The 11,711-nt window shown below is 44.9% G+C and overlaps 1 protein-coding gene across 9 annotated transcripts in view; it reads right to left on the minus strand.

The window, feature by feature from the left end:
• The window catches only part of SAMD12 (sterile alpha motif domain containing 12), a 489,284-nt gene extending 478,702 nt beyond the window's left edge, over positions 1–10,582 (minus strand). For all 9 annotated transcript variants that reach the window (XR_003028690.5, XR_004673049.3, XR_004673048.3 and 6 more), the window contains exon 1: positions 10,392–10,582. Coding sequence is in view for 6 of the 9 variants with exons in the window: in XM_034966524.3 (XP_034822415.2) it covers positions 10,392–10,404 (13 nt within the window). In the remaining 3 variants the exon portion in view is untranslated. The remainder of the gene's footprint in view (positions 1–10,391) is intronic.
• Positions 10,583–11,711: the final 1,129 nt, after the last annotated feature.

An 11,711-nucleotide genomic window follows, 5' to 3' on the forward strand; every position in this document is an offset into this window, starting at 1 on the left:
GGTAATGACTCGACTGAGGCAAGGATTTGGATGCCGTCTCCAACTCCATCCATCCCTGTCCCCGTCCCCATTTATTGGTTACCAGTTTCACCTTCTCTTCCACCAAAAATATCACTGGTCATCAAGCAGGAAATAAACAAACTTCCAACAAAATCAAGTACAAAGTACATCTGTGGGAGCCTTGTTAATAATCATGTTTTTCCTTCATGTACTGCACAGGCATATTCTCCAAACACAAAAACAAAACCCTCAACTGAAATGTTCACATTTCCAACCTCAGACAACAAGTATTAGGGCAACTGTTTGTCTAGGAGTTCTGTAGTATTTGAATTTTTGAATATTTGAATTTTCTAAATTCAAATATTCCATTCTATGGTCCCAGAGACCAGTGGTAAGCCCTGGAAAATCCCAATATGTCAGCATCCAAATCACATAGTCTTTTGCACTTGGAAGCAATCCCACTATCAGGCCCCAAACCCAATATGTGGCTGAGTAAAATGTGGCCTTTGCAAGTGAACCAAGCACTACTCCCATTGTATAAATGGACATCCAACGCAAGACTCAGTTCTAAATCAGAATCACACAGCACAGCAAAATATAAGCCTCACCCCTGCCATCCCCAAAACTCAACCATACAAGAAACGGTCAACTAACATTTTCTCAGGCTTCACGAGATGGAGTCTATAACCAACCTTGGCAGGCAAGACCAATTCCTTTCAGGGACAGGTAAGTTTTTCTCTTTCTAGCTAAATTCATCTTGTGTGATCTCTTATACTTAGTCTTCCCTTTCCTGTCTTGCCTAATTTTCCCCCAAAATAAGCTCTCCCTGGCCTGTCTTCCTTATCTGATTGTTTTTCTACAACAGCAAAATCACAAAACAGAACGTGATGACAAATTCTTATTACAAGATAAAGTTTAGAAGCTTTCTTTTGTATGCCAAAACAAGTGGCATTTCTGGGCTATATCCATGCTTGATGTCTGTACTGAACTGGTAATCAAGGGGAATATCTACCATAGTAATACTGCCCAATCTTGTAGCTGCATAGCTCAAGAAACTCACCTCTGGACAACTGTGTCCTTCTAATCCCTTCCAACTACCTGCATAGCCCCATTAATCTAACTCTCTTGTCCTTGTGAGGTTGTCATTATCAGAAGATAAGCACAGGGAAAAAATCCAAATAAAAGAACACATTTGAGACACCGCCAATCTGGAAAACCGCTCAGCAGTTTCTAATACAGGTAAAACATACTCACTATATGACTTGTAAATCCAACTCCTAGCTATTTACACAAGAGAAATAAATTTAGGTTCGCACAACCTGTAAGCAACTGCTTTTAGTGGTTTACTCATGATTACCAATTACTGGAAACAACCTAAATGTACTTCAATTAGTGAATAAACTGCTGTATAGATATTCCATGGAACATTAGTGAGCAATGAAAAGAGCTGAACTATTGAATCAGGCAACAACATGGAAGAATTTCAATGCATTACTACTCAGTGAAAGAAACAGGACTCAAATGGCAACACAGTGTATGATACCATTTATATGAAATCTAGAAAAGGCAAAAGTCTAGGGACAGACTTCAGAGCAGTAGTTGTCAGGGGCTGTGGGTAGAGGGAAGGACTGACCACAAAGGGGCACAAGGAAACTTTACAAGTTGTTCAAATTGCTCTGTATCTTGATGGTGGTAGTGGTTACAAGACTATACATTTACCAAAACGTAAAGAACCACAATAGCTGATTTTACTGTGTGTAAATTGTATCTAAACAACCTAAAGTTTAAAACCAATTTAAATACCAATAAAAATCATGAAAGAGTGAGAAAGGAAGAAAAGGAATACACTTGAAATGGGGGCTAGAGTTTCAAAATTAATAGTGAGTTTCAATGGTACTTTATCTTGAAAAGAGAAAGGGAGAAGTTTATCTGATATTTAACCAAATTTAGGTTATAATTGAAAGTATGTGTTGATTCTTAGAACAAAAAAATCCATTTTTTATTTGTTATATAACTTCAGCAACAGGGCTTATGTCAGCAGGACAAAATATCTTTCATATCATACTTGACTTTTCATAGCATGATTATAAAGGAGATCATTTTTCCCCCAAAATATTTAGAGCATCTCTTTTCACTAAAGACTTCCCTTAATCCCTAAAAGGTCCTAATATTTCTCTTTAATGCCCATCAAGTCAATATCTTAGTCAATTTTCTCTTCTTTAATGGTTATTTGGCTTAACTCAGATCTTAATTGGGCCATGGCATATGATTCCAGCAGTTTCCCAATGTCACTTTCATGGAGTCCATGAATTATTTTCTCTTTTGCAAGATCTGAAATTTCTCTTTGTAATCAACTTACTTTGCATACATATTGTATGGATGGGTGATGATCAGACAATCAGAGAGAGGCCAGCCTACAAAATTGCTGGTGTTAAGTGGCAAGTAAATTTGTGGTAGAGAAAAATTATGTAAGTGATGAGTCTTTAGTGAATATAATCATAACATTTACTTCCCTCTGTTGCCTCATGACTGCACAGAGTCAGATCATGAATACACCAAATAATACATTTTAAGCTGAGGATGCCTTGTATTTTATCAATTACACTTTGTTGGTGTTCTTCCAACTCTGATAACCTACATTCCCTCATTGAGCACACACTATTATGCCAGACTGTAATATCATGGGGCTATAAAAATGCTATAAAAATGGCTTAGATGCTTTCATAAGTATGCCAGGAAGACAAGGTGAAACAGACAGCATCATCACTATCATCTTGTCTAACATCTTACTCAGTGTTTACTGAGCACCTACCACAAACCAGGTCTTAAGAGCTTCCCTTATACTAATTTAACCTTCTCAACATGCCTATGAGGTCATTACCATTAATATTCTCATTTGATAGACAGGCAAAGGAGTCTCAGAGCTGTTGAGTGAATTACCCAGGCACTCAGCAGGTCCTGTGCAGAGCTGGGGTTCACATCTAGCCTGGTTGCAGATCTTCCACATTTAAGAACACTGTGACTGCTATGATCCCCTAGGAGAGAGTCCTGCACGGTGGAGGCAGTGAAAAGCCATGAGCAGGCCTGAGCCCATTCTGTACCCCAGGTCTCAAGGGCAGCTGTAGCTCTGAGAGCCACACCCCATAGCCAATCCACAAACATCTGTCAAATCACTTGAGAGTCAGGATTTGCCGAATAGAACACAAATACCTCTGCAGCAGCAAGGGAGGGTAGCAGGGAGGAGCAAAGGAACAAAACTTGCCAACAGCCCCAGCACTCTGGGAAGGAGGCTGCTGAAGGCAGTGAGGTGGGCCACCGCTGTCACCCAACAGCTGCTGTCCTGTCCTGCTCTTCACATGGGAGGCAAGCTGTACAAGCAGATTCTTGCACCCACACTTTAGAAAAATCAGACTAAATATAGCCAAGTTTGCTCTCATGAGCCAGCTCAGAGCGGGTGGTGCTGCTACATTCCACTTCAGAAAACTGGGGAGGAATCAACTTGATTTACAAGACAGCAGCTTTCCACGCTTGCTCTTGTGGTTTCAAAAGGACCATATGCAAGATCCAACTGGACTGTGGGGAATGCTGCAGGTTTGGCCAGGCAGATAATAGAGCCCTTAGGAAAAGGATTTTACCAGACATGAGTTAGGAGGCTCCCCATTCGTTTTCCTTCCTATAAAGGGCTAAACTACCACATCCCTGGGACATGGGGGAAATCCATTAGGAAGCACGCATTATACATACACTACTCAGTTTCGTGCCCTTTCCCCGATTCCCACCCATCAAAATCCTACTCAAAAGCTCACTCAATGCTACCCCTTTCGTTAGGCTATCCCCACCCAGCTCAGAACTAAATGCTCCATTTGTTCTCAGACCTCCCACGTCATGGTGCTTGTACTTTTATTTAGCACTTATATCATTCAGTCTAATCTGCTTCTCTTGTCTCCTTCCCCCAGTGGAGGCTGCAGGGGAGGGCCGGGACTGGCAGGGGTCAGAGTGGGCTAAGCTCCCTTTCTTACTACACTCCCCACCACATCTCGTAGAGTTCCTTGTACATGGGCGCTACTCTACTGCTTATCAACAGAAATGCACCATCTGCTTGAATGCCTGTGAATGAGCATTTGCAATATCCCCTCTTTCTCATAATTAAATGCACAACAGCTGACACTCACTCGCCAGAGTTCAAGCATGGGCTTCAGATCCCCAGCTCCCCCTACCCTTGTAATATGTCACCACGTCATCCACTGTGACTCAGCATTACAGAACACAGCTACACCAGCAAAGGTTTCCCAGTTTCTGCTTCTCAGCACCAGCGCTTGTTTCTTCATTCAGGCGTGAGAAAACAGCAAGGCAGATGAGAAAGAAAGGGTGGGATAAAAGGAATTAGGAAGGGCTGGGCTAGGAAATACAACAGTACAATTAGACTGAAACCCTGTCAGAACTAGCTAAGAGGGCTACAAAAGAGATGGGGGTGGCAGGAACTGCTGCCACAGCAAGTTTCAAACTAGGTTGGAGGCCCCATTCTTGTTCACACAGTCACTGGACAGGAATTTTCAATGACGAACTTCTAGCCGTCATTCTCCTTCCTAAAACAAAGTGATCAATAGAAACTGCTGGTGCAGGAAAGTCAGATCTGGTGGTATAGAGAACATAATAAAAATAAGAAAAAAAGATCCTCAGGAATAAGTGAATGGGAGAGAATCAGGGAGTAATTAGTTTAACAATCACACAATGAAGCTGCTGCAGGGATAAGTACCTATGAGGGAAACTTGTCCATCGTCTCACTGCTTTCATGACATCTGCTCTGTAGAGGAACACAGTTGGAAGTTCTCATTAAATGTGTATGGGAGTTACTGTGGGAATCAAAAGCAGTCATAAACCCACCCATTCCTTCATTTGTCTCCATTCATTCATTCAAGCTTCAAGGATGAGACATGAGACATAGTCCTTGCCCGTAGAAAGTACCACCAGTAGAAGAGGTACATTCATAATGATGTTCCCAACAAGAAAAGGTAGTTAGGAAAGCATAGGTGAGCTAGCACCAAGAGAATCACACAGAGGCAGGACAGAGCTTCTTGTGTTCTATGAAGGGAAATCCATCAGAATTACACTTCTGGTCTCCCTCTTTACCCTCTGGGTCCTCCTCAGGAGAGGAGAAATCAACTCTCTGATGAGCAAGTCTGTGAAAAGGCACAAAGCATAGGTTCCCCACCTCTTCCTTTGGGTCCCACCTGCCTGCTGCAGGAGCCCATGTTCTCTCTGCTCTCCAGCTGCCAGTGGTATAGAGCAGGGGTCCCCAACCCCTGGGTTGTGAACTGGTATCAGTCCGTGGCCTATTAGGAACCACACCGCACAGCAGGATGTGAGCAGTGAGCAAGCAAGCATTACCACTCAAGCTCTACCTCCTGTCAGATCAACGGAGGCATTAGATTCTCAGAGGAGTGCAAACCCTACTGTGAACTGCACATGTGAGAGATTTAGGTTGCACATGCCTTATGAGAATCTAATGCCTGATGATCTGAGGTGGAACAGTTTCATCCCAAAACCATCCCCCATGGAAAAACTGTCTTCCATGAATCTGATCCCTGGTGCCAAAAAGGTTAAGGACCACTAGCATAGAGGAAGGCATCCCCATGACTGGTAAGTTCACTGCTGCATACAATATTAGCAAGCCCACTTACCCTCCAACCCAAGGTCAGAAAAAAATAACCCACTATAAGCTTGTGATAAAAATGATGTTTTTATCTCCCATGTGACTCCTTTTACTCTCTGTGATGCAGTTCTGAATTCAAGTTGGGTACAAAGTCATCATTTATGGGGCTGCAAAGCCCAGTGTTTACCGTGACTGCTTCTATTTGTCACAAACGTTTGACGCTATCTCATTTCCCATTTTCCCAGTCACCGTTATTATTACTTAGCCTTACAATATTTTGGTGATGCGTAGTTTCTTCACTCTTCTACAGGAGAAAAAACATAGAACCTGAGCACTGAATGACTTATCAGAAGATATTTGGTAAGCTAACATGTTCATTTATGATGGAAAATTCAGATCCCTTAATATAGATGTCATTAAGAGCACACAGTCTTGCATTTGACATGTTTTTCTTGGGGAGAGAGGTGAGTGCTGAATATTGGAAATCATTTTTCTGCCACATGAGAGGTGCTATTCTGTTAGACCTGGAATAGAAATTACCATGTACAATGTCCATCCTCCCTATTTTTTTCATAAATATCTGAGGACAAAGCAAGAAAAGGAATTGGGGATGAGGGGTAAAAAAAATCCTTGTCTAGCTCTGGAGACTCGTGCATTTATATGTCATTCATGAAACAATGACTGTGGGCCTCCTAAGTGCCAGGCGCCATCCCTGGAATACAGAGATGAATACAAAGATGAATACGACACTGTCCCCAATGAATCCACATTTTTTCTTCTCCCTGAATAATATTGCAACCCATTTCTGTTAGAAAACATCAATAGGTTTAACCATCTATACACAGTCTGTCCATAGAGAATGGATTAGTTTGGGGTCCCTGCTACCTCCCTCCAAGAGGTCCTAGTTCCCAGTCCTGCTAATTTATTTCACAAGACATTGTTTTTGTTTTTGTTTTTGTTTTTTTAAAAAGGCAATGTATGCCAGTATAATCCTAATCCAAATGCAGACCATAAGGTCGTACCCTGTTCTGTGGCTGGAAAGCATACCTGTAAGCTGCCCATAAATGCAAAGCATGGGTCACAAGCAGACTAGGAGACATAAATAGGATGTTGCAAATAAACTAAGAAGAAAACATAACCCAGGGTAGTTACAAAACAATAAACAAAGGGCACCTCTTTTTCATCTTAAACACACAGCTGCAGGTTCAGCAAAGTGAATGAGTGAACTACTTGCTAGTAACACTTCTACAAATTCAAGTTCAAGTTTACTTAAGAAAAAGTTACACATAGTAAAAAACCTTCTAATTTGTTACTAATTAGAAAAACTGGCTGGCATGAATAAGTGAAAATTCAGGATATAAAACACATGCCAAATAGTATAGCTTTTCTTAAGAGAAGGGATGAGAGTACAAGTGATATTTACTTAGGATGCAGGTTCCAGACACCCTTCTAGAAGCCCTCTCCTTTATTTAATCCTCACAATGAGCAGGGCGCGGTGGCTCACTCCTGTAATCCCAGCACTTTGGGAGGCCGAGGCGGGCAGATCACGAGGTTAGGAGATGGAGACCATCCTGGCTAACATGGTGAAACTCCGTCTCTACTAAAAGTACAAAAAAATCAGCCGGGCGTGGTAGCAGGCACCTGTAGTCCCAGCTACTCGGGAGGCTGAGGCAGGAAAATGGCGTGAACCCGGGAGGCGGAGCTTGCAGTGAGCCGAGATCGCGCCACTGCATTCCAGCCTGGGCGACAGAGCAAGACTCCGTCTCAAAAAAAAAAAAAAAATCCTCACAATGTTCCCAGGAGGTAAGCAGTAGTGAGCCCATTTTTTCCAGATGTGGAGACTAAAGCTTAGAATGTTAAGCAATTCGAACTGTATTTTCTATTCCAGTTCCTCTGGCAAAACTCCTTATTCTCTGAAGCAGCATTTCTCAATAAGTTGGGTAAACTGATCATTACTTGGCCATGGCTTGGCCTCGTTATACGGGATGGCCACGCGCTGCAGGACATTTATTATCTGTGGCCATGGGCACAAAATACCAACAGCAGCCCCCAGCAGCAGTTCCTACATATCCCAAATGTGTCCAGGGACAATGTCACCCAGCAGTAGAGGTAAACTGTTCTAAAAGATTTTTTGGGCATCAAGACAAAAGACTGAAGAGAAGGGCACTTCGAGGTGGGCAGATCACGAGGTCAGGAGATCGAGACCATCCTGGCTAACATGGTGAAACTCCGTCTCTACTAAAAATACCAAAAAAATTAGCCAGGCATGGTGGCGGGTGCCTATAGTCCCAGCTACTTGGGAGGCTGAGGCAGGAGAATGGCGTGAACCTGGGAGGCGGAGCTTGCAGTGAGCTGAGACCGCGCCACTGCACTCTAGCCTGGGCGACAGAGCAAGACTCTGTCTCAAAAAAAAAAAAAAAAAAAAAAAAAAAAAAAAAAAAAAAAAAAAATCTCCCATCCTCAAATCTGTCAGAAACCCCTTATTGTATCACATCTAGGCTTCCAAGAAAGCCCCATGTACCCTTATAGAACCAGTTACAAAACCTCCATGAATATATTTGCCATGCAATTCATGAGCATTGAGTACCTATTATGGGCAAAGTACTGTGCTATGAGCTAGGAATATAAAGTCCAAGTCTAACCCCCAAGGGGGTTAGAGTCTAGTAAGAGGCAGATTAAGTATGATAAGTATTAAGATAAATGTGAGCAGAAGGCACTTCCCATAGACTGGAAAGAGTGCTGAGAAGGCAGAAGAAAAAGGAGGGCTGGGACAGTTTCCCAGAGGAAGTGACATTTTCCCAAAGGCTTGAAAGACCAAGTAGGAGTAACCAGGAAGGGACTGGTCCAGGCTGATATCTTTGCAAAGACCAAAGATAGGAATCATATTTGAAGTTAAAGTTTAAAATACTTCCTTCATTCTTTGAGACCTCATTGTGATTCAAACTCAGGATCTCCTGTTTACTAGACAGGTACTTTAACCAAGTAAGTCACTAGAAAATAAACTCTCCATAGTCCACATGTACTTCCTTCCTAAGTTCTTGTTTTTGTAAAGTCTGGCTTCACTGGTGTAATCACCCATCACGCAAGAAATAAGACAAATTTATACTTCTTACAGGGAACAAGAAATTGTTTTCGAGAACAGTGTGGATTAGCAACAAAGAGGAGTGTCCCTATCTTGGGGACACAGGAGTGGTGAAGACGAGAGATCATAATCAGTGTCACCTGATGGGTGACATAGAACGGATACTTAAGGAGTAGGTCAACATATCCTTGGTCTCAAGCTCAAGATGAACTTTATCTCGGCTTTTGTTTTGTTCTTTGGCATCTGAAGTCTTGACTATCAAGCATAACGATGCAAAAAAAAAAAAAAAAGATTCTCACCCTACTGGTACATTTGCACAGAAAAGAAAACCTAGAAAAATCTTGATTGTAAGAGAGAGGATTTCATTTTTGTTAATAAAGTTAGGAAAGCTGGAAGTGGCTGGCTGTGGATCTCTGAACCTGAGATAGCCCAAAGGCAAGAGTTTCCCGAGTTTATGGGTGCTGAGTGTAGGAGCTGGGTTGTTGCTACTTCAGGTTGTTAAGACAGTCGTTATAAGGGGAGCAAGAGTCAGATTAGTTCAATTTCTTTCTCCTGGGGTAGGGAGGAGAGGGAGCAGCAAGCCAGCCTCGTGGTTCCTTCTCGTCTCTAGCCTACAAGGAATAGGCTGATTTCCCCTTAGCAAGGCGCCTGAAGCAGCTGGCAAGCAAGCCCTCCTCTTCCTACCTCAGTACCCCCTCTGACCTGACTGCACTCAGAAACCAAAATTCTGCAGGTGAATGTAGGCTCCCATTTCGTCCCACAATCATTTCATCATTCAGGCACAGCTTGACCTCTAATGTGACATCACAAACGCTTCTGGTCCACAGTATTTTTTCCTCTTCAGAAACTACCCTAAACAAGGAAGTTTGTGTTCCAAGGTAAGAGAACCTGAAATGAAAAACTCTGGATCCTTCACGAACAGCCTGACCCTGCTTTCAACCAGGAAGTTCAAGGGAGGCAGGACTTTACGGTCAAAACTGCAAAGCCGAAGCTCAAGACTGTAAGAAGAAAGTGGTCTTCAAAGAAAAGGATTCACCCAAATCGAAGAGGTTGTTGCACTTCTTTTCCCTGGCTGATTACATTTCATGTCTGTAAACTTTGCTAAGCCCGGGGCGCTGGCTGTATAAGCAGAGACAGGTGTAGGGACACCTCTACCCTCTGGGTACATCTGCGGGCGCCGCTGCTGGGTGCATAGGACGAAGGGCCCTCGACCCAATCCCAGTCCAAGCTTCCGGATGACGCACCTGGGCCGGGGACCTCTCCCACGTGAGGGGGGCCAACCAAGCATCCCCAGCCCCGGGGCCACCCAGCGTGCTCCGGAGGGAGGGGGCAGGGAAAAAGGGCATCTCGGGGCCAAAACCTCATGCCGGATCCTCCGGATTTCCCCCCATTTCCAGGATATCGTTTCGCATCAGGGACACTCGTCTCACCTCAAAGTCCTGCGCACCTACCCTTCACGTCTCTCCAAAGCAACTGAATTAAAGCGCCTACTGGCCTTGGCGGCGCAGGTGAGTGCCAAGAGGTGGAGGAGGAAGGGGCCCGCTCTCCGCCACCCCCTTTCCTCGCCTCCCCACGATCGCCAAGCTTCATCGGGGATGTGTGGCTTGGGGTGCGCGGGTTAAGAGGGAGCTTAAAAATGCCCCAAGCGTCCCTTACCTTCCACAGCCATTCTCTCAGAGCTTCCCTAACGCATGCATAATTTTCTTGGCCGAGGTACTCCTCCTGCCCCGCGCTCCCCCCCTCCTCTCGCTTTCGCCTCAAATATTCTGCGCTCATCTGCTCCAGGACCAACCTGCCGCGGTCACGCAAAGCGAGGCAGCCGGCTCCCGGCTCGGCGCGCGCAGGGCGTCCTGGGAAGTGTAGTTCTCTCCCTTCGCTCGGACTCGGGAGAGCACCCCGACTCCTCCGCGGAGTGCCGCCTGGCCCCCACACTTGGAGAGCAACTCCAGCTTCAGCTGGCCAGGCCGAGCAATCTCTCCTGGGGAAGTTGTGAGGGGACCAGGGATGCCGGGGGGACGGGGGGGGAGGGGGGGGGGGTTTCCCGGGAAGCGGTTTGGACTACATCTCCCAGGAGACCGTGCGCTGAGATAGGTTCGCTGCTAAGAGTGGGGACCCGTGATTGAGCCCTTCCCTGTTCATTACAAGGGGTTTGGCACCTAGCAGGTGTGGTGAGGTGGGCAGGTGACGGTCAGCTGTGTGATGAGCTCCTGCGAGCTCGTCCGTGGGCCTCTGCCGCCGGTACCGCCCCGCCCCCTGGCCTCCTGAACCACCATTTAGTAGGGAGAGCAGGACCACTGTCCTGTGGTTCTCCACCTGGGCCAGAGAACGCTGCCCAGGGCGAGGTTGAAACTTGTTCCTTCGCACCCTGAGATGTATGGGTTTTGTGGGGCAATTCCGACGGTTGATACAGTTGTCTTATCCTACAGGGTGGTTCAGGTGGCTAAATACTTGGCATGGGGGTGTAGGGGAGGAGGAGTGGCTTAAACCCCAATAGGCAACGTCCCCAAGGGGTTGTTAGGAACAAAGTCTGGGAACCAGGATTGCACCGGAGGAGGTCAGACGAAAGCCTGTCTGGCTTCCAGAATAGGAGGCTTTCAATTTGCCTAGACTTGGAGCCTGTTGACAGCCTGTGATAGGGCCTAATAATTAACAGTGCCTGAGAATCAGGTTCCTTCAACTTCTGAACCTATGTCCTAGCTGTAGGTGCTGGTGATGCTATATGCAGACATGATAATGGGAATCACGTGGATAGCAATACAATTCGACAGCTCGTAAAAATTAAGTTTCTAAACATTTTTTCCTGCGTGTGAAAATACGGATACAGTTGTGGCTGGAAGGGGTAAGGGGATAGCCTCGGGAATAAATCTGGCTCAAGACTGGATTGACTTTTAAAGGCCTTCAGTTTACAAATGTATTTGGTACCACATCCACCCAGTCACTCATATATAATGTTAATCTCTGTAAAATGAGGAAGTA

The sequence above is a fragment of the Pan paniscus genome, chromosome 7 (assembly GCF_029289425.2).
Source record: "Pan paniscus chromosome 7, NHGRI_mPanPan1-v2.0_pri, whole genome shotgun sequence".
NCBI classification, from domain to species: domain Eukaryota; kingdom Metazoa; phylum Chordata; class Mammalia; order Primates; family Hominidae; genus Pan; species Pan paniscus.